The 22,926-nt window shown below is 37.6% G+C and overlaps 1 protein-coding gene across 1 annotated transcript in view; it reads left to right on the forward strand.

The window, feature by feature from the left end:
* Positions 1-22,926, forward strand: part of DYNC2H1 (dynein cytoplasmic 2 heavy chain 1) — a 226,246-nt gene that overhangs the window by 70,156 nt on the left and 133,164 nt on the right. The window contains exons 54-68 of the mRNA XM_072398645.1: positions 624-761; positions 2,254-2,367; positions 3,708-3,868; positions 4,594-4,717; positions 4,924-5,045; positions 6,050-6,136; positions 7,692-7,818; positions 8,362-8,503; positions 9,621-9,730; positions 11,421-11,441; positions 14,565-14,663; positions 16,435-16,558; positions 18,802-18,965; positions 20,984-21,103; positions 22,172-22,306. Coding sequence (XP_072254746.1) covers positions 624-761; positions 2,254-2,367; positions 3,708-3,868; positions 4,594-4,717; positions 4,924-5,045; positions 6,050-6,136; positions 7,692-7,818; positions 8,362-8,503; positions 9,621-9,730; positions 11,421-11,441; positions 14,565-14,663; positions 16,435-16,558; positions 18,802-18,965; positions 20,984-21,103; positions 22,172-22,306 — 1,788 coding nt within the window. The remainder of the gene's footprint in view (positions 1-623; positions 762-2,253; positions 2,368-3,707; positions 3,869-4,593; positions 4,718-4,923; positions 5,046-6,049; positions 6,137-7,691; positions 7,819-8,361; positions 8,504-9,620; positions 9,731-11,420; positions 11,442-14,564; positions 14,664-16,434; positions 16,559-18,801; positions 18,966-20,983; positions 21,104-22,171; positions 22,307-22,926) is intronic.

Raw genomic sequence — 22,926 nt, forward strand, 5'->3', positions numbered from 1 at the left:
AAAAAAAATATAAGACAGTGTCTTATTTTCGGGGAAACACGGTAGATCTAGTAGCCATTTTCTATGTTTTAGCACTGTCACATGACTGGGAAAATGAGCTCACAAATTCCCATGCTTTCCATATTCTGGCCACCTTTTCCACACTTTAATGCTCTAATACATTTTTACCCTCGCACTCCCAGTTATAGACTTTAAATAAGTGGATGGGGCAAACCATATCTGCATACTAGGAAAATGTGGTAGCCCAATTTACTCAATTACAATAATGGTTTTTATTATTTAAAAAAAAAAAAAATGTAGTAGGTTATCCCGGTGATACTTTAGGATTAAGAGGGCCTTTGAATGGAAGGTATTGTTTTGAGTGTAGGCCAAAGCTTAAGTGTGGAATGTTAATAGGTTATTCTCATTGCAAATATTGGTTATCAGTTTTTTTTAACTGATACAGGAGGGAGAAGGTGTACAATTGATGCTGGGAATAATGTATTCTTTTGATTGTTGGGGCTGATACATGGGTGTACATCTGGGTTTTTCTTCTCCCTTATAATGTCTCATTGTTACCCATGGAAGGAGAACTGCCAGTACTATGTTATCTTAAATTGCTGATATGATACTTTATTGTGTAGGCCGGAGTGTCAAAGTTGAATGAAGCCAAGTCTCTGGTAGATGAGCTGAAGAGGAAAGCTGGAGAACAAAGCTTATTGTTAAAAAGCAAACAGGCTGAGGCGGACTCTGCTCTCCAGGAGATCGCCACCTCTATGCAGGTAATGAGGGAATATGTCATCTGCAGCCTACAGTGGCTCTGGATGAATATGAATGAGAGAGAAGGAATTTGTTCCTGATAATGAAACAAGACCAAGATTGTATAGCATAGCGTTTAGCACTGCCTTTCCTCTCTGCCCCCATTCCACCAAATACAAATGGCTTAAGGAAACTATTGAAAAGGAACCTTTCATTTTTATTAAGAAATAGTCCCAACAACAAACACATTTTTTTTTTTATCTTGTTTGGTCTATTAAACACATTTTTAGAAAGAGTATCTGTATTAAAATCACAAACAAAACATAGGAGCTGATTATTTATATGCTGTTATCACTAGGCATCGTTCCAGTTCCCTGTGTGGGCTACAAGAACACCTTCCCTTTATGATATGTAGAAGTGGATATTTTGACACGCTTCCACAATATAGACAATTTACCTCATTCTTCGTTTTTAACCCTCTACATGTTTAAAGGAACCTGAAAGTTAATGCCAAGCAAGCATGTAGTCTGAAAGAATGTCCGAAAAAGAAACAAAATGGAGGGGGAGATGTTCTATAATCTTGTCCTAGGAGAGTGAACATTGTCACTTTTAGAGAAGTAGATGGTTATAGGCATGGTCACAGGTAAAGAAAAGGGGGAAAATGTAATGCTGCCACCACATTTATGGATTGGTAAGCTTTAAAAGAAGCATAGTTAGCCATTCCTGCCCCCCTCCTTCATACAGTCACTATGATTAATGTATTGGTTTGGTTTGTTTATACTACAGGTACCCTTTGTTATAAGTAGTTGCACCTCTTATATGCTTTTGATCCAGACAATACTGTAGTACACTAGACCAATGGTATTTGTACCCCCAGAAAACACTTTTAATTGTCAAACTCCATATACTAGTCTAGAAAGTAAAACTTTAACTGTAGTTAATTTTAAATATTACACATAACTTTTTTTAAAAAGCAAGATACCAATTTAAATGGTGTAGACACTGAATGCACACACTTCTAGGCCTCACCAATGTTTAACATCGCCTTGGTATACAACATCTGGTATTTTAGAAACCGCTTTTAGTAAGCCAAATGAATTTGTAGATGAGCGATGAGGGAGAGAGAGAAGCTCCTAATAATAGCATTAAGATTGCTTGTTTCATTTGAAATATGAGACCTGATTGGTGGTTATAAGCAACCGCTTCAGTCTTCATTATTCAGCCCAACTGGAGGCATCCATTATTCATTAACATGCCCCCGACAATGCAGAGTTAATTAGAGACATCACTAAGTCATGAGGCATGAAATAATGAGGAATAATCTTTTCACAAATGCCTGTGAATGTAAGTACAAATGTTCTCTCAAGATGAGTTTATTTTTCAAGCGGCTCATGTGTTGAGGCGATGGCATGCCTGGCAGCAAGACGGTTCAGAACAACATTCATGGCAGACATCTGCTCTTCGTGCGCTTGTTGTTTGTGAAGTACTGAGCAATATGCTCTTTTTATCTCTCAGAATGCCAGTGATCAAAAAAATGAAATGGAGAAAATAAAACATAAAATAGCAGAGGAGTCTGCCAAGATTGAGGAAAGACGAAGACAAATTGACGATGAACTAAAAGATGTTCAGGTAACAGAATACAATCTAATTTATGAAGCATCATATTACACAGAGGTATTTACAAATGAACATTATTTTGGATTTTCCATCTGCTGAGCTTAAGTGAGGTCATGGGTTAGTGGGCTGAGCTTGTCTGAATACTCAAGCTTATCATAGACAATTTCTAGCTTGTCCTAAGAGAGCCAGAAGGTATATGGCCCCATTTACACCTGTTCATTGCAGAAACTTTCAAATGGCATCTCCTCACACCTTGGCAGCTATTCTCAATACACAAACATTTCTGTGTACCACAATGAACAAATATGAACCATCTGTGCATTCTGGTGTGCAATGGAAAAATTACAGTAAAATGTCCTTTTTTGTGTCATGAGGCACACTGCCAGCCAATTCAAAATGAACAGGCTGTCCAAACACATTCAACTTTAATGCATGAAAACATATTGTGATTTTTGTTTTGTTTTTTTACATCTTCCAGCTTCTACAACCCTCAGTATTTAGTCACATGAATTATCAGAGCTAGCAAAAAAGGACCTTTACTAAGGTTACTGTTCTAACATCCTATTAGTACTGGCCTGCAGAGAAATGTATCTACCCCCCCCCCCCCCTCCCCATTGTGTCAGAAAAGTCCCAGCTGCAGCTTGAGGCAAACATTATGTACTTTTGACACCAATTGAAGTCACTTACTTTTTTATTTAGGGTTCTTTGCAGGTGCCTTTGACCTACCTTATCTGCTTTTGCATTCCCATAGATTAGTCTGATCACTGGAGGGCTATAATAGACTGAGGAAATGCCTCTTACACGCTGCAGACTGACATTGTTTCAACCTAAGCAAAGTTACTTGCCTAGAGTTCAAGGACTGCTTTTTTATGATACAGTTTGATAAATGTACTATTACTGGATATTGTAACACACACGTGCAGCTTGTAATGTTACTAAAAGGCTCACATTAACTGCAAATGTTTCGATCTTTCGTGAGTTTTATATTCTCTAAAATTGTGCATGGTGAAAAGAATGGAATCATCACTTCTATCATCAATATTATTATTATTATTATTATTAATAATAATAATAAACAGGATTTATATAGCACCAACATATTACGCAGCGCTATACATTAAAAAGGGTTTGCAAATGACAGACAGATACAGGCAGTGACACAGGAGGAGAGGACCCTGCCCCAAAGAGCTTACAATCTAGGAATCATGCTGATATAGTTAGTAAGTGGTTTATGAATCAGGCTTAAAATGCAGTACACACTTTTCAGTGAAAAGGAATATCTGGGCTATCCGACCCTTGGAAATGTTACCATATTTGTTTACCTGCCTATTTACAAATGTTCTGATTTACAGCCGCTGGTTGAGGAAGCAAAGCAGGCAGTCGGGAACATTAAGTCTGAGTCTTTGTCGGAGATTCGATCCTTGCGCATGCCTCCCGACATTATCAGGGATATTCTTGAAGGTGTGCTAAGACTGATGGGCATTTTTGATACTTCATGGTTTAGTATGAAAAGGTAATATATACAAATACTAAATATTTTACAAATAATAAATGTATTACAACGTTTGCAAATAATTGATAACAATTACACAAGTTTTAGAGTCATTGGGCTTGATTTGTTAAAGCTCTCCAAGGCTGGAGAGGATACACTTTCATCAGTAAAGCTGGGTGATCCAGCAAACCTGGAATGTATCTGGTCCAGGATTGAAAACATTTGCTAACAAATAGCAGATTACTTTTAAGAAATCCATTCCAGGTTTTCTGGAAGTGTATTCTCTCCAGCCTTGGAGAGCTTTAATAAATCAGGCCCATCGTAGTTTCTCCCAAAGACTAGCCAGCCATTTTCCTAAGTACGTTTACAGGCTTGTCTGGACCATAGAATGTGGCATGTTTGTAAGTAAGTAATTTCAAATCAAATTCTAGGCATTCACTATATTCTGATAGGGAAATCTGATAGTGTAGGAATACTTGTACAGAAAATGTAGTTTTGGAGAGAAGCTTCCTACGGGTTATTTACTTCTAAGGGTATGTAGACACTGCAGATTTTCCTTGTTAGAGCCTGTATACCAGATGATTATAATCACACTCAGAATTATTTTTTTCAAAGGACATGTTAACAGAGAAATGTGGGAATCTTTGATATATCAATTTTTAAATGCATTTATTTTCAGTGTCTGACTATATAAAAAAATATCTGAAAGCATACTTTGTAATTTCTCTGTAATCTTTCTTCTATAGCTTTCTTGCTAAAAGAGGTGTGCGGGAAGAGATTGTGACATTCGATGCTAGAAACATCCTCAAAGAGATTCGTGAAAGCGTGGAGGAACACCTGGAGAGGAATAGTACATCTTTTGAGGCCAAGGTACAATAGTAAATCTTTTCATTTTTTTTTTTTTTTTTTTAATGAATGTTTTATTTTTTAAATAATGTATAAATTACAATACCATGTTAAAGCTCATTTGAGGTTAATAAGCTTTATTTAAATTTTAAGGTTCTTTTTACTATAAAGGCCTAATTTTAGAATCATATTTCTCTTAAACCGAACTTTGTTTTGTGTTTACTGCTCAGAATGCCAAAAGAGCCAGTGCTGCTGCAGCTCCTCTTGCTGCCTGGGTGAAAGCCAATATAAAGTATTCCCATGTGCTGGAGAAGATTGAACCTCTAGAAAAAGAGCAAGCTGTGCTGCAAGCGTATGTATTCCATACACCCTACGAAGATGTTGTTGTCATGCTCAGTAGGCCTCCATGTTATATTTACAGAATACCCTACCTTGACTGCAGACATTCACACAGAGTAACATTTGTTCCGAGTTCATGATAAAGATTAACCAAGTTCATCTCACAGCAATGCCCCAAGATTTGAACAATCATGACAAGCCAAGAATCATTTCATAACTTGGATAATTTTGTTTGTGGGTACATTGAGATTTCTAATCATTTGCACTAAATATTTTTAATGTAAGGCTAGATAGGAATAGCCAAAATGTGAGCTGTCAAGTGGCAGATATTTTTAATATCATTATACTACCTGGCAAGTGTTTAATTTGCAAGTAAATCTGATAATATATATACACAGGTTATGAAGAGAAGGCCAAAAAATCTCAGCTACGAAAATACAAAAGGTTTTCTATTTGGGTTTGAGACTCCTCGGGTCTCGACATTACTGGTTATCTAGGTTGTCCCTAATGTCCAGCACCATCCAAAATGTGTTGACTGTTCCTTGCTTGATGGTGACTGCCCTGGAATAGTCAAGTGTTTATTGGCTAAAGAACTTATTATTGCTGTGTCTGAGCTATAAACCATTTATTATAGTCACTGGATTGCAACACATTACATGTTAAGTGCAATAAATCCCTTGTTTTGTGGCTTGTGATAGCATGTGAGTGTCCTCCTGTTTAAAATACGCCATTACATTATTAGAAAAGTAAGGTGGCTGATCTTCATTTGTAAAAATTTTAGATACCTTAAAGCTTCTTTACCTTAAATTCATACACCAAAAAAAGCATTTCTAATCCAAATCATTGTTCTAGGTCAATAGCCTAAAGTATTAAAGCAATGGCATTATAATGACAGCCAGGCAGCTAACATTTTCCTACAGACAGGCTAGCCAATCTGTTTCCACATGACAGATTTACTCTCATAAACAATGTGTTTGTTAAAATGTACTTATTGGATTATTTTTGTAACTTTATTAGGAATTTCAAAAAAACAGAAGAGCGGAAACAGAGACTGGAGGAGCAGCTTAATACAGTTGGACAGAGAGTTGCAGAGTTGAAGGAAAAGTAAGTGTATTATGGACACAGATGGATGGTTGTTAATAGTAATTCAGAATATTCTCATTATTCATGGCAATAAAAACTGCAGTATGTGTTTGAAAACCTGTTGGTTGCAAAGATTCCTAGAGAATAACTCTACAAAAAAGTTGTTGTTTTGTTTTGGACAGAGTAGGGGGTAAATAGAGCCCTAATATATTTAATTATTATTATTACACAGTATTTTTATAGCTCCAACATATTTTACAGGTGTGTACAAAGTCCATAGTCATGTCACTAACTGTCTTTCCAAGGGGCTCACAATCTAATGTCCCTACCTCAGTCATATGTTATTACCATAGTCTAAGTCAATTTTGGAGGTAAGCCAATTAACCTAACTGCATGTTGTTGGGATGTGGGAGGAAACCCACACAAACATGGGGAGAACCTGCAAACTCCATGCAGATAGTGTCCTGGTTGAGTTTCGAACCTGGGACCTAGCGCTGCAAAGGCCAGAGTGCTAACCACTGAGCCACCATGCAGCCCATATTTTGGGGAAAATCCCCTGTATCTTTTATTTTTGGGATTTCCATTGGGGATGCAGCGTATCTTCAACAGAGATCATATTTTTACCCCAATAAATACTGGGCACTCCACTAGCCAAACCCCTGGTTTATATAACACTGCTTTATACCAAGTGTGACATCTGTTAGGAATCGGACATTCTTTGGTGTCAGTCCTTAAATGTCTGGATTTGAGAGGATCACAAACAATCATTTGTGATAAAAATCTATTATCTGTACACATCTTTAAAGTAGTCTGATATTAATATGACTGCAGCAATGGCCTCAACTTCCTGACTTTGCCTTCCTTTTGGCAACTCTGAGGCTACTTACACATGTTAGACTTTTGTCATTGGAAAGGATCTTTCACGATCCTTTTTAACGCCTAAAGACTGAAAGATGCACGAACTAGCACCATTCCGCTCTATGGAGAGGGGAGGGGGGAGGTCAAGCAAGCAGAACCCCGCTGCGCTCTATCCCCTTCACTTGCATTGCAAGGACGGATCCACAAACGAAGACAGACGGCTGTATGCGCGTCGGATTCTCGTCCGATACCAGTCCTGAAGCGATAATCAGACGAGAATCATCTGACGTGTGTACATTGCCTAAGTGAAGAGTTACTTAATTGTAACTGAGCATACTGTCTGTGTCTATGTAAAAGCATCAGTTTAAACCTTCTTGAAATCACAAATGCTTAAATTCCAGGGGCTAAGAGTAGTTTTTTTTAACTCATTGGCCCTGATTTAATAAAGCTCTCCAAGGCTGGAGAAGATATACTTTCATCCGTGAACCTGGGTGTACCAGCAAACCTGTAATGGATCTGGTCCAGAATTGAAAACATTTGCTAACAAATAGCAAATTACTTTTAGGAAATCCATTTCAGTTTGCTTGATCACCCAGCTTCACTGATTTAGCTGTATGCTCCTCAGCCTTGGAGAGCTTTAATAAATCAGGTCCATTGTCTGTATCTAGAGTAAAATGAATGTCAAATATTTTGCTAAACTGTGGAATTTGTTTTGCAGGTTTCAAATGCGGACAACTGAAGCTGCTAAACTTGAAGCCGAATTGACCAAGGCTCAGGAGATAATTCAGTCTGCTGAGCTTCTGATAGGCCAGCTGGATGGTGAGCACAAGAGGTGGAATGCACAGGTCTGTATCTTGCATATTAGTGTACTTGCAGGGGGAATGGGATGCTTTTCTTTCTACTCTTTTCTGATTGCACAACAAACTTTTGTTTCCTGGTACTTCTTAGACCAAGAAGAAGGGGGGGAGAGGACAAAAAAGTTAAGACACTTCCCTTTCTTGAACCAAAATCTTTTCCTCTTGTTACATGTAACTTTTACTTTTTTGCTCAAGATTCTATAGGAATCTCTTAAATTCCTGGTATCTTCTGTTTTTCCCATACCAAGGTTAATTATGGCAAAAGCAAAAATCAGCATTATTGTTCTTCAAAATTGTATTTGATGAGTATTCCTTTTGGGATATAATTTGGTGTGTGCGCAGATTTCAGGGTGACCACACAACTGAAGTACAGGGAAACGTTATACAATGCTAATCTGACATTTTCTATTAGAGCATTTTTTGCATTAACAGAGACTGCACATAATTGGATCTCATATAAGGCAGCAACTTGCATTTTGAGTGGCTGCTGATAAACTTTAGTTGATTTTAAACATCCTTTTTCTCTTTTAGGTGGAAGAAATCACGGAAGAATTAAGTTCATTACCAAAGAGAACCCAGCTGGCAGCTGCTTTCATCACGTACATATCAGCCGCTCCTGAAGACCAGAGGAAGGACAGCATAGATCAGTGGATGAAAGCAGTGGGCCTGCAAAGTAAGAGCTCATTTATACTAATTGATTCAGTACACCCTTATAATAAATGTGGCTATATGTATTTACAGGGACCAGAACTGATCCTGTGCACAGATTAATGCAAGCTGTTCTAATAAAAATGAATGTTGAACATGGATTTGAAACTGTTTCCAACAGACTGAGAAATCTTTAAAAAGGGGTTGAATATAGTTACATAGTAAGTCAGGTTGCAAAAAGACATATTAAAGCTCTCCAAGGCTCTCATCAAGTTCAACCACTAGGGAAATAAACATATTCCAGATATAAAGCCCTATGATCGTAGTTGATCCCGAGGAGGCAAAAAAACCCTAGTACGAATTGCTCCAACCGGGGAAAAAACAATTTCTTCAGGATTCCATTGAGGGAATCTGATGTTCTCTGGATCAGCAGTCTCTGTTATCTTTACTTTAAAGCTTTAATACCCATTTATATTCTGTGCATCTACGTAAAGCATCTAGCTTTTTCTTAAAGCAATCTATAGTAGTTGCTGAAACTTCTTCCTGAGGGAGCCTATTCCACATTTTCACAGACCTTACAGTGAAGAATCCCTTCCTTATCCGGAGCTTTTCTTCCAGATGCAAAGAGTGCCCTCTTGTTCTTTGTAATATTCAGAAAGTGAATCGTTGGGAAGAGAATTCTCTATATGGACTATTTATATATTTATACTGGGTGATCATATTACCCCTTAAATGTCTCTTCTCAAGGGTTAAACTCAAAATATTGCTTGCTACCTTTTTGTCTTAAAAATATAAGTCACGAGTCACAGAAATATAGACATGGTTCTGGGCTGCATTTTTATTGGTATTACTTTGGTTTATACCACTTGGGAGGTGCATTTCAAGTTAGTGCAGGTAAAATAATTCTGTAAACTGTAGACATGTAAAATAGTAACATATTAGCAATATTATCGCTATTATGTCTGCTTTAGCTTTTATTAATAAATATACAAATCTTTCTACTCATACATACCAAAGAACATTTAAGGTCTGCTGACCATACACAGGAAATTGCGGGGTCGTTCACCTAATGTTTTTTTCTGCTTTGCACTTGTTATCTAAAGGTAGAAAGTAACTAAGTAATTATTTTTCTGTTTTACCAGCATTTGATTTAAGACGTTTTTTGTCGACGGAAAGTGAGCAGCTGATTTGGAAAAGTGAAGGACTGCCTTCTGATGAACTGTCTATAGAAAATGCTCTGGTGATTCTACAGGTAAGCTTAGCATCTTAAATGGCTTTCTTCCGTTTTGTGGCGTAAGTATTATGTCATGTCTTTTTTTAGAAAGAATATGGAATGTATTACCTAATAAATATAGTTTTATAATGTTACATTATAATTATATTTACAGAGTAAATTTTCTGTGTGAATACCTTTATGCCGGTGTTCCTGATTTTAGAAAGAGGGGTCTAGTTAGTAAATGTAGATCATCACATTAGTGAAAAGCCAAAAAATGCGTGAAGTAAGAGTAATAACATAGCATAAACATACTGTATTTTAACTTTTTTTCCTTCTAAAACTGTCCTTATGTTAATGTAATTTAATGATAGAACAATAATGAACATTAGATTGTAGGCTCTTCTGAGAGACCCTTTGCGCCATTACTATGGACCTTGTAAAAGACTGTGGAAGAAGTTAATAAATAAGTGCATTTCTTCACAGCAATTGTATGTCTGAAAGCTGAACTCCAGGATAAACAAATATTTTCAAGAACCATGAATGTCCTTTATGTATTAATTGCAGTAATACAGCATGGAGCTTTACCGTTATGAAATAAACAACCATTCCCTTTGTGGAGGGTGGCTGGTTTTGAATCCACTCTCTCCTATAGTTTTCTACAGGCAGCCTGTAATTGGTTGACCTGCTGGTTCCCTTTTACAGCTCTGCTGTCTGTACAGATGGTGGTGTCACTGCTACATTTACATGCACATAAATTGAATTTATATCTTCTAGGGCAATTGCAAAATGTAATTTAGTTAAAGTTTTTGTGTCAGGAATACAACTTAAAAGTGGACTTTTCATAACTATACAAATCAGCAAGTAAATTCCTCACATGCCAATTTAACAACAACAATATCAAAAACAGTTCTTTTAACATTAAAAAAGAAAAAAAACGGTGTTTTGGTTTCAGTTCAATGAATTTGCCTAAACGTAGTAATGTCATCAGTCTGTTGTGTACAAGGAGAAAGCTGTTTTCTGAGTCTTCTATCTGAAATGCTGAGACTGCAGATTGTCACTTTGTAGCACATAACAGAATGTAGGAAACTGCAGCAGAGCTTGATCTTTCCTAAACATTTGTGAACAAAGCCAAAAACTGCGCAGGCACCAGAATTTACATGATTGTGTCCTCTCTGAGACAGCAAATCCAGAAGTGGATGACACTGGATGATGCCTAAACAAAGTGTTACATCTGCATATTAATTGGCATGCACTGCACATGAAACCGTATTTTTCATACAAAGTCCATTTTGAAGTGGTTCTGTGAACATATCTTCGTTTCATCTGCTTTGAATAAAAGGGATCTGAACAGCGTTATGTGAGTTGCCCATAATCACCAATAAGATATTACCTACCCCTGAAAGCAGTTATAGGAGCCAGGCAGATATCCTAGTGTTATCAAACTGCTAGTGTACCTGCAGCTGCTAGAACCTAAAGCAGATCAGCTGGACTCCAGAACATTCAAAAAGACCACAAATAACTTTTGACTAAATAATGTGTAGAACGTGATATTTCTATTCTCATTGCATTGCATCTCCTATTTTATTATCATAAATCATAGTGAATTTTTTCCTCATTGCATTGTATATGTTTTCATGTATTCATACCTTTTTATTTTAAGATTTATCATTTTTAAAAGATCATGTATTTTTTTTTTTTCTTTTTCCCATTGACTTTTCCGCATCAGATCTGTTGTTTGAAATCGTCGGTAAGAAGTGTGCCTATTTCCATGTCCTACCTAAAGATCTGTGTCTTCATTACCTGATGTCTTATCTTGTTTTTTCTTTGGGGAACCTGGTTGTAGAATTCTTCTTAGTTTACATGATTTGCACATACATTTCACTGTCATTATCTGTGCTCTGCCCTTTATATTTGTTAAACATACAAAATAACTTTATTACATTATTAGTTTAATTGTAAAAGCATAAAAGACACATTAACTTACTCAAGCTTCTTTTCCATAGTTCCTGGCTTTTTCCCCATCCACTTTTCCTGTTGCATCCTTCACCATATGAAATACATTCAAAATCTTTCAGTGAAAATGGCGACATTTCCCCTTTTGAATATTCCTATCTATTGCCAAGCAAACCACTCTTCTGTCAGTAGATAGCAATAAATCACAGCCCAATCCCACTACAGGGAATACCATAGCTCGATATCCATACCTTTTCAGTCAAAACACATCTAATAATAAACCATTTGGAAAATCTGCAACCCCTTTTTTTTCCCAGAACATGGTGTCTCTAGTCGTCCATTCCAACTGATTTTTCCACTTTACCCTATACTAGGAAAACCGAAAATCCTGCCAGAAACTCCAGAACCAAAATTAGAATACAATTCATAAACTAACTCCGTTCCAACCATTACCTGCACATTTTTAAACCCCTGGGAACCAGTGCTTAAGCCCAAAGAGCACTTTTGCATGTGTAGGGACACACTTTGGTTCTCCCTCACATAACCTAAAATAACTGTCCACACAGAGCAAAAATTATCATTTCTCTTTCCCAAAGATCCTCAAATCCACAGACACCAGGGACTGGAATGTAAAATTCTATTCACATGTAATCACAATATGCCTCAAATTTTCCCCCTGGGACCCTATAACTTGTTGGAGATTCACCAAGCTGTACATTTTCTTGAGTTGCCCAGTAATTCAAAATTTTTGAAAAAAGTACTATGATTTACTGCCAACCCCAAATCTGCTCCATAACATTGACTGTTTACTCAGATGATACAAGGATTAATCTGGTACACTACCTAAATGCCACCGAAGCCTGCATACTATTTAGATTTCTTCATATGTGGTGCTGCAGATATGCAAGCCAGAGAATTCAAGTATAAAAAACAATCTCCTTAGAGAAAGAAATATTTATTTTACATTGGTATATCTTTTTATTGTGAAAGTCTAGTGCAAATCATATTTGCTCCAACCTGGGTCTATGGTGACTGCCCTCTATTTAGAAATGTTCTTTCTTTATTACTTGTGGTTCTTGAAGGATGCTCAATATATTCAGTTCTTCAGTAAGTTATAATGTATAATGGTTTATGGTAAGTAATCAAGATGTCTTTGTACATTCACTGAAATATTTTATGTTCTGCAAAGTTGAGGAAATGTTTCATATGTAATTTTTTTGTTTTGCAAAACTATGAAAAATAATCCCCTTGCAAGCTGTCATTCTGGCTGCTTTTATTTAAAGACATCAGTATGAAAGTAAGCAGTATACATAAAATATATACATAGCATATCTATATTACATTTGCTTGCTCATTTTGACTGGAACACAGATTAACCTAAACTTTGCCTACTATAATATTAATAAGCCCAACCTATTCCTACATAATGAATTTAGATTGAACCAAAGGTTTTTGGTAGAAGGTGATTGGATAGAGGCAGTATGAGGTCCTTACTCTCTGTTACTCTCTAATCTTAGAGTTATCAAGTTAATTTTAATTTAAATTAAGCCTATATGTTATGCCAGAGTGTTGTTACTAATGTCAGTGGTGGAAATGTCCTAGAAACTTCATTCTTAATAAAGTGATGTTTTAGAGAATTGATTGGACACAAGACATTTAAAATAGCAAAAACTGTAATAGAAAAAATGAAGTATTTGTTAGAATATATATATATATATATATATATATATATATATATATATATACACACATACATACATACACATATACAGTTGCCTAATGTTTTATTTCTGGCCACAGATTCTCCTATTATTGACAATTTTACACAATATCTGAAGCCAAAAGACTAATTTTCATTTTTCCCCAGAGATGAGCTTTCAGCCTGCTTTCATTTTGCCTTTTGGAATTTTAACAGTTCTGTCACCATAGAAATTGTAGCAATTTTGACCCTAAATCAAGAGCATGCTTTGAGTTTCAAAAGCAGTACAATTGCTCTGCTGACTGTCAGAGCAGTGCAGTAAATATTGCAACATGCAGTGTCGCGATCAGGCATTGTCAAGCTACAGCCCATAAGGCTTTTTAATCTGCCCGATTTTACACATAATTTATATCCATCAGTTCATACAAACATTCTCCGTCCAACTGATATTGGCCCGGTCTGTCTTTCATTATAATAAGCAATAAAATTTATATATATATATATATATATATATATATATATATTGCTTATCATACTAAGTTGTATGAATCATTTTTTTTTTTTATGGGAGTGCAAAGAGACTTAAAGTGAATCAGCTACTAGGATATGTCTATTTACATATTGTTAACAAGCAGTGATCTTCTAAACAAGCTCTCACTGACCTCTATAGCTGCAGGCACAGTAAAATGCAGTAGCACTAAGCTTCCTCCTTCCAGCAGTGACTGAGTAGGCTACTATTCTATAGTGTATACATACAACAGGAGCACTGGTAAGGGTGGAGGTGCTGGGTAACTGCTGGGAATGAGTTGCAGGGTGAGCTGAGCGGCTGAGCCACATCTGGGGAGAGGGAACAGGCTGAACATCTGAACCACAGCTGTCTGGGAAAAACAGAGTTAGTTGATCTGCTGAGAGAACAACTTAAATGACTTCAGAAATGTTGTTGTGTACTTAAAGGATGACTTGCTCCACAGCTTCTGCAGAGGTCAATGAGATGTTAATGTAAACCTCATTTACTTCTTTTTGAAGATAAGTAAACTAACAAATGGTACCGTACATAGTCCGCTTGCAGGGTCCCTTCTTTTTTTGTTTTGTTTTTTAAATTAAGGTTACTTTTAACTTTCCACAGGTTCTGTAACAAGCAGTTAGTGTAGAGCTGCTCTCAAAAAATAAGGATTCTTAATAAGAAACAACTTTATTGCTCTTTTTTTTGTTATTCAGAGTCAAGTTTGTCCATTTTTAATCGATCCGTCTTCTCAAGCTACAGAATGGTTAAAGACACATTTGAAAGAGTCTCGTATGGAAGTCATTAATCAACAGGTAAATCTGAACGGAGCTAACAATATTTACTGATTTTTAAAGCTGTGATTTAGGTATAAAATATATTCAGAAAATATGGCTGTCTTGGTAACATTTTCTGCAAATAGTTATGCAGTTGCTATTTGTATCAAACATACAACCCTAGAGTACTTTTACAGAATTAAGCTATTTCTTCTTACTATTTCTGTCATGCTCATGTCTGTATCCATAGGGAGCCTGTAACTAATATAAAATAATACAGGTACACTAAAAAACACACAAAAAAAAAATTAAACTTTCTAAATGCTTGAAGCGGAAGTACGAGGGGGTGCTGAGAAGTTCCTGGCTTTGCCCAGAAATAAGAAAGCCAGAGTTATGAAATAACACATTTATTCAACATATTCCCCCCTGAGACTGATGCACTTGGTACAGCGTAGTTGCAGCTTTTCTAGACCGTTCAAATAAAAGTCCTTTGGTTGGGCTGCAAACCATCTCCCAGCAGCATCTTTGAAGTCAGAAATGTCCTCAAAACGTTGAGTAGGGGGGATAGTGGACCAACTGGAAACCCTGGGTGTTCAATTTGGCAGCCACAACGTTGGACGTGTGTGCACGTGCATTGTCCTGCAAAAAAAGGATCCCTTTGGTCAACTTTCCACAGGGTTTCGTCTTAATTACCTCCTTCAGCTGGTCCAGGAGGTTAGCATAATACTGTCCGGTGATACTAGAGCCCTGAGGTAGGTAGTCCACCAACAGAATACTGTCTTTGTCCAAGAAAACGGATGCCATGACTTTTTTGACTGATTTTGGGTTCGGAACTTCTTCAGTTGCGAGGACCCGCTGTGGCGCCATTCCTTTGAATGTTACTTGGTTTCAGGATCATAGATGTGGAGCCAGGTTTCATCTATGTTCTGTGATCTATGATCTTTGTTTAAAAAAGAATCCAAGTTGTAAATGTTCTTTTGGATACTGCAGCTGTAGGTTAAAATATTCCATGTTATGCAGTACGAGTATTTTCCACGGGAGGCAGAAGGCCAGGAGCTGGCAAGGTGGGACTAAAATTGCAGCAGTTGATGTTCTAATTTACAAAATATGTTTCTTTGTTGTCATTCTTTCAAAAAGCAGTGTGGAGTGAGATTGGTGATCCCTATATAATGTTTTTTTGTTTTTAATAAAAATGTAATATTAATTACATGGGGATATGATGCATTAAAATATTGAAGCAATATGCAACCTTTCTTTAAAGTATAGAATATATTGTCTCAGGCAGATCTTTCTTGCAGTGGATAGTTGCATAGGGAAAACCTTATTCTCTCATGGGAATGTCAGGACTGGATGGTAGGATAATGTTCTAGAAAATGTGCTCAAATTCTCAGGGAAGTTGAAGCAGTATGATTGATGGGTTTTGCCCATGAAGCAGACAATTACATTTATGTTGTATTTACAGATCTATTGTATTGGTATAAATACATTAAAACACCTTGTAACTTGTGTAGTGGCTGATCACTACTTCTACAGTATGTCTCGTACACTCCAGGCAGAAAGCTTCTCACGGCAAGTGTACTGCTTCAGACAGCTTTCTTCAAGGGCTTCACTTTATGTTAATAAATGCATTCAGTATTTTTGTATATATATTTAATATTTTTAAATATGTCTCTATGGATATGTTTAACATACAGATATTTTTTTTAGTAGACTAAATCAGGTTTGTGCTGTTCATGCATATCAACAATTTACTGTGAACTGCCAGTTCAGTAATCTGGAACTTACAATGTTGTATTTTATGTGCATGCAGGATGCAAACTTCATTACAGCTCTCGAGTTGGCTGTACGATTTGGCAAGACACTTATTATCCAGGAGATGGATGGAGTGGAACCAGTGCTGTATCCGCTACTTAGAAAAGATTTGATTGCTCAGGGTAAGTCAAGTGCCAAAAAAAAAATTCAGTGTCACTCATTATGTCCCACTGCTGATAAATACTACAAATTGGAAGTATAGCAGGAGTGCTTCGATTTACACAGACTACTGTAGGTTGGAATCCTCTATAATCAATCTTTAGTACTTTCAGGATTTTGTTTTGAAAACTACTAGCATTTACAAAGGGTTTTCTTTTTTATTAGGTCCTGTTTTAAGTTCCATATATGTTGAGGGGATGAGTTAGACAGGGTGTTTATGCTGATCATACAATAACAGTGTTCTCCCCAGAAATGTTTTTCAGCCTGGTGGGGAAAAGCTGTAGCCAGGTGGTCAAAAAGGGGGCGGGGCAAGACACAGCAAATTTGGTATTCTCAGTAGATTATGCCACAGGTATCTAGTAACCCCTATTGGTGTTAGTGTTCTACCTCCCCCCTATAATTTGTTCCAACTTTCTAATGCCTCCCCTGTTGGTATGTCCAATTTTTCTATTCTGTGTATTATGCTTCAACTGTCCAGTGCCGTGTATTTTCATCCTACTGCCTAGCATTCTAAGTTTTAGTAGTGTAATGCCTTGAAGTAGTGGGGGACACTTGTGGCTAACACCCCCAAACCTTCATCACCATGGCATCATTACAACATAAAAAAATTCTGTCCATTAAAATGCACCTCACTGTTACACATGACTGTACCCTTCCAGTACCTGAACCCCATTTTGTTTTAGTGGGCAGAGTTTATTTTCTAATGATGTCTTAGTGATGAAATTGTGGGGGATGGAAGCCACAGATGTTCCCCACACGTTTTTGGTTTCTTACACCCCCCATTCCAGGGAAATTGGAGTTCAAGTGTTAGAAGTGGGTAGTAATGTGTAACAGGGCAGCACAGTTTAATGGGCAGAGTTTTTTATGTTCCAATGATGCTATAGTCGTGAAATTATTAGGTTAGTTAGCCAAAGGTGTCCCTCACTTGCACCTATATTTTTGGTTTCATACACCCTGCTGCTCTAGAGAAATTGGGGTTTAAAGAAGAGAAGCACACAGGGTAGCATAGTTTGACAGTTATAGATGCTCCTTGCTATGAAAGTGGCCCCGGGGGTCCCAAATTTCTTTTTTTTAATTAAGGACTCCTAGGCGCACTTTCTTTTCAAACAGCAACCCCAGAGTTGTATTTTCATAAGATTTTATTTTGTGACCCCCATATCTTGAAATTCCTTAAAGCTAGGGGGCTGCTGTTCTGGTTACCAGTGGCTATGAGAGTCCTCTGTGTACCTTGAAATATTCAAGTCATTACAATATACGGTTTAGGAGATATGAAGGTTTGTACACATTGATTTCTGAGCCGCTGCTGATGACGTCATTAAACGCCCACTTGGGCGGATACATTTTGGAAGCAGCTTTTTTTTAATAGAAATCCCAGCTCGTGCTATCAGATATGGGGCGGGGCTGCCTGTGTGCCACTCCCATTAAGGCTGAGCTGTGTGCTGAGCTCCCCGCCCACCTCTTACCGGCAGCAATCCTCTGGATTAGTTGTCGCCAACCTTCCGCGGACCACTAAAACCACCAGCTCCTGACCGCGCATGTGTGGGGAGCCTGGTGTCAATCAAAGAGGGAGAAATCGCCCCCATAGTGACGTCATCATTACATAACCTCGCCCACTCTCCCATCGAAGACCCGAATACAGCCTGCCCACTTTCCCGAGCCTGGGACTTGTACGGTGACGTGTTCCACGGCTGTGGCCAGTGCGCCCCTCCAACGCTCGGAGATGTACCGTCCAGAGCCACGGACCACGGGTTGGCGACTACTGCTCTGGATGACAGCTGAGCACAGAGCAGCCTCACTGAGATCCGTGCAGAACATTAGAGCTGCGGATGGCAAGTGGGCGGGGGAGGCACGCCAGCCAGGTGGAGCAATCGGCTAAAACCTTCTGGGGAGAACTATGAGTAAATAGAATAAAAATTTATTATTCACATGACCAACACCCAGGAGCTCTGTGCATGATTCTTTTCGGCCTTGGAACAGTATTAGTTTGTTTCTGTCTTTAGACAAGTGTAATATCACACAAAAATCTTTCCTGGTAAAACTTGGATATTGGATGCAAACAAATCAAAAAACTGCTCTAGTCTGCAATATTTTTTTTTCTGTGGCAGGGTCTAATCTCTGTAATACTCCTTTGAATATCTAACCATGTCTAAGCATGAATATAATAATATCCGATACACTTTAATAACTATACTGTTTGATCTCACAGGCCCTCGCTATGTTGTCCAGATTGGTGAAAAAACCATTGACTATAATGAGGAGTTCCGCTTGTTTCTTGCAACACGTAACCCAAATCCATTCATACCACCCGACGCATCATCAGTTGTTACAGAGGTTAATTTTACAACCACCAGGGCTGGATTAAGAGGACAGGTATTCAGACGAGTGGTCATTATGCTTTTAGTTCATACAGGCTTGTCATGTTTTTCTTTACTGATCCATTTATCTTTTCTTGGAATTATAAAATATACCTGACATTGTTGTAGGCTGAAAACAAGAAAAACATCTTTTATTACATTTATTTTGTAAAAATAAGAATTGGAAGCCACTATTGACCTCCAGGGTATATGCCTTGCCCCTTGTGAGAGGGATAAATGGAAGGACTAAAGCTGCGTACACACGTGCAACTTTTGTCGTTGGAAAGGATCTTTCACGATCCTTTCCAACGACAAGGGACTGCATGATGCATGAACGGTGCTGTACATACAGCACCGTTCATGCTCTATGGAGAGGGGAGGGGGAGAGCGACGGAGCGGCACCCTGCTGCGCGCTCTCCCCCTTCCCTTTCATTAGGATCGGTCGTCGTCCATCGTCCGTGGATCCGGCAGGTCGGTCGTTCGGACGATGGACGACACCGACTGTACACACGGCAGATTTTCGCCCGATATTTGGCCGATGTCGATTATCGGGCGATAAAAATCTGCCGTGTGTACGTAGCTTCAACCTTTCTGCACACTGACAGAGTTTAGTTTAGAATGTATATATGTTCATAACAATGGACATATTTGGTCTGTTAAAACATACATATGAATACATTACATTTTGTAATATTTGTTGTTGTTTGCTGTCTGTGCAATGTGCATGCTGCCGTGATATCTGAAGTTGTGTTCTCATCACTGCTTAGGTTACCCCTGTAAATTACAGAACAACAACCCATGTTCTGGAAATAAGGAGATGATGATGTGTAGTCCCAACATACATCCTGTTCTAGGGAGACAATACCTCTCCTCCATGGATACAGTACAGTTAGTGAGCATTGCCCCCTTAGAATGTGTGTTTAACAGCAGGAAACAAATAGGACTGTTGTGCTGTAATATGTTTTATTCTTATTATTGGGTTTAATGTTACATTGCAGGTTGTGAGGTATAACACTTGATGCTATGGGGAACATTGTTTTCCTGGTGACTTCATTTATTTTTTGTCTGCATTAGACCTTTTGCATGGTTCACTTGGAAATTTCCAGATGCAACAGCCCTCCTCAAATTAATTCTGTGATGCATACATTGCCTACACACTGGTGTTTCTCCTGTTCACATGCTGACTTTGCATATGAATGTTAAAATTACATCTATTGGGTTGTTTAAAGCTGCTTGTCAATGGCAATAGGTATGATACCTTTACTCCATCCTACTACATACTCTCTAAAGAGGACGTTGTTACAGTAACGTGTCCATATTGAACACCTCACTTTCTGGCCAAGTGGCGAAGGGAATGACAATGCAATTTCTCCTCAGCATGGTCACAGAAAGTGATATAAAGTTAAAAAGGGACAAACCCTTCATTAATCTTTTAAAAAAAAAATGCCTTTCACATACATCTAACTGGAAGTCCACTCATAATAGTATTCAACCAAGATGGGAAAAGCATACAGCTAGAGAACACCTTAAAAATACACCCAAATGTATTTTATTAATAGAATTAGTCTTCTATCCCCCTCTTCACAGCATTATCTCTTTTAAGAAATAAAGGTGAATTGTAGGGAGCAAGGAAAAAGAGACACATGTCTGCCAATATCTAAGTTTATTGGTGTTCTATTCTGATATTTTTAGAGCATTGTCATGTAGATCCAGATGATTCCATTGTTGGAAATTTATAATTCGTATCTAGCTTGTAATAATGACTCCTTTATGTAGACAGAGTGCTTGCATCGTACAAGTTTTCACTGGGGAAATAGTTCAGATGTGGTCACCCTTGAGAGATCAGATAATCATATGCTGAAAATGTATTTGGAAAACCAGGGTCATCAATGAAAAGAATGCAAATGATTTGATGTAGTACGTTGGGGAAAGCAAAAGTCTTGTAATTACAAAGCATGCTGTATAAGGAATTTTCTTATTCATCGTTGTCAATGGAACATATGTTCTAATTCATGAAAATGCAATTGTGTTCAGCTTCTAGCTTTAACCATTCAACATGAAAAACCGGACCTTGAAGAACAGAAAACCAAATTGTTACAACAAGAGGAAGATAAGAAAATTCAGCTAGCTAAGCTGGAAGAGTCTCTCCTGGAGGTAAAATATATTGAAAGGACTTTATTTACAACCGGTGTTTATTTTATGCGGTCTCAGGGTAATTTGCGGGCTGCTTTGTAACAGTAGCCAGCGTTTCCATGCAGTGTTACATTGAACACTACTTTTAATTTACAAATGTTGCTGTGAAAATGTCATCTATTAAAAAATGAAGACCTGGGAAGAATGAGTTGCACAGAATTCTTTATAGCCTTTGTATTATGTTGTTGTTTTTACAGCTGTAACTAAGCAACCCTTTAAAATATAAAACTAGCCTTTAATCAATGCTATTTTTCTAGTTTATTGCTGTTATGTGTTCATTCAAAAATATGGTGCTGAAAATAAATAGAGGTATAAAAAAAGCAGACGGTTTTATAGTGGCATGTGCTAGAAACAAGCCTCTAATATGAATCCTTCATATCCTGCGGGCCTAAGCTTAAACTCGGGGCACCTCGATTTCCAGATATACAATGCTATATATTGGACTTCCAGTGTACTCCCAGTGCATTTATTAAGTGTGCCTGATTGTCAATTTTAGATCAGAGATACTATCTACCACTCTGCTAATGTTAAACACCAGAAATGTTTCCTGAAAAATACCCTGATCACCACTGCGATAAATACATTTTTTTATGACGATGGCTACAAGTCTATCAGCACTGTCAAAATTTGTGAACCCAGCACGAAACATTGACGATCAATACTCCAATCACTGATTGTCCTTTAATAATTATACCACCAAATTTTAATAAATAGGTCTTTAGGCCTGTGTGCTAAATTTGTGGCACACTAATGGTTGACTTCTACTGCTGTGCATAAAAATGATATTGCTGATCGCTTGATGGAGATAGACTGTGATTTTGATAATTAACTAACTGTGACTGAAGGATGATGGTTTTTCTATAAACATTAGAAAAATCTTAAATCTAAAAAAAAACTTGGTATTCAGGGCAGTATTATTAGTCTTGTTTGTGTGTTTTTTTCTTTTTTTTTTGCTAGATTAATTAATTACAATGATGACCATCTGAGCAGTCAATTTTTGATTGTGTGCTATAATTCTTATTTTTCCAGACACTGGCTACTTCCCAAGGAAACATGTTGGACAATAAAGATTTAATAAACTCTTTGAATCAGACTAAAGCAAGCAGTGCCCTCATCCAGGAGTCTCTCAGCGAATCACACAGACTACAGGTTTCTCTAGATCAGGTATTGCCATTATATGCGGTCATTCGTCTGATAAATATTATTTACATTAAAGGACTTCAGACATGTTGCTCATCATTATTTTTAAATGCATGGAATAGGAACATGAGAAGGTGATGGTAAAAAGTCATCCCTAGACCAGACACCTTGAAAAAAACGTGTTCATCTGTTTTCATATATCATTTTTATTGGCAGCTCTGTGTACATGGTTAACAACACACACAGCTCAGGTTACATTGTAAGAGTAGACATTGTCATCTGTGACATGCTTGAAAAATATGGCACACTCACACCAATCCAAATAATTATTTCTTTCTTTCCTGTGCATGGCTGCTTAGGGTAGGTGTAAATTGTTCACCTAAGGCCTTCATTTTTCTGAAAAGCTACCTCTTTTATGTCTAGAATGCTGGGCTTAGTCTCCAGACAAGTGACTTTGTTTAGCCTCAGATGGTTTCTTCAGCCTTCTGCAGGCCATTCCTACCCTGTTTCCCCGATTATAAGGCACTCTCTTATATTTTTTGAAATGCCAAAATATGCCCTGGGTCTTATTTTCAGGGGATGTCTTATTTTTCCATGAAGAAGACTACAGTACACATTTATTGTTGAAAGTCACTCATGATCAC

The sequence above is a fragment of the Pyxicephalus adspersus genome, chromosome 1 (genome assembly GCF_032062135.1).
Source record: "Pyxicephalus adspersus chromosome 1, UCB_Pads_2.0, whole genome shotgun sequence".
In the NCBI taxonomy this organism is placed as follows: domain Eukaryota; kingdom Metazoa; phylum Chordata; class Amphibia; order Anura; family Pyxicephalidae; genus Pyxicephalus; species Pyxicephalus adspersus.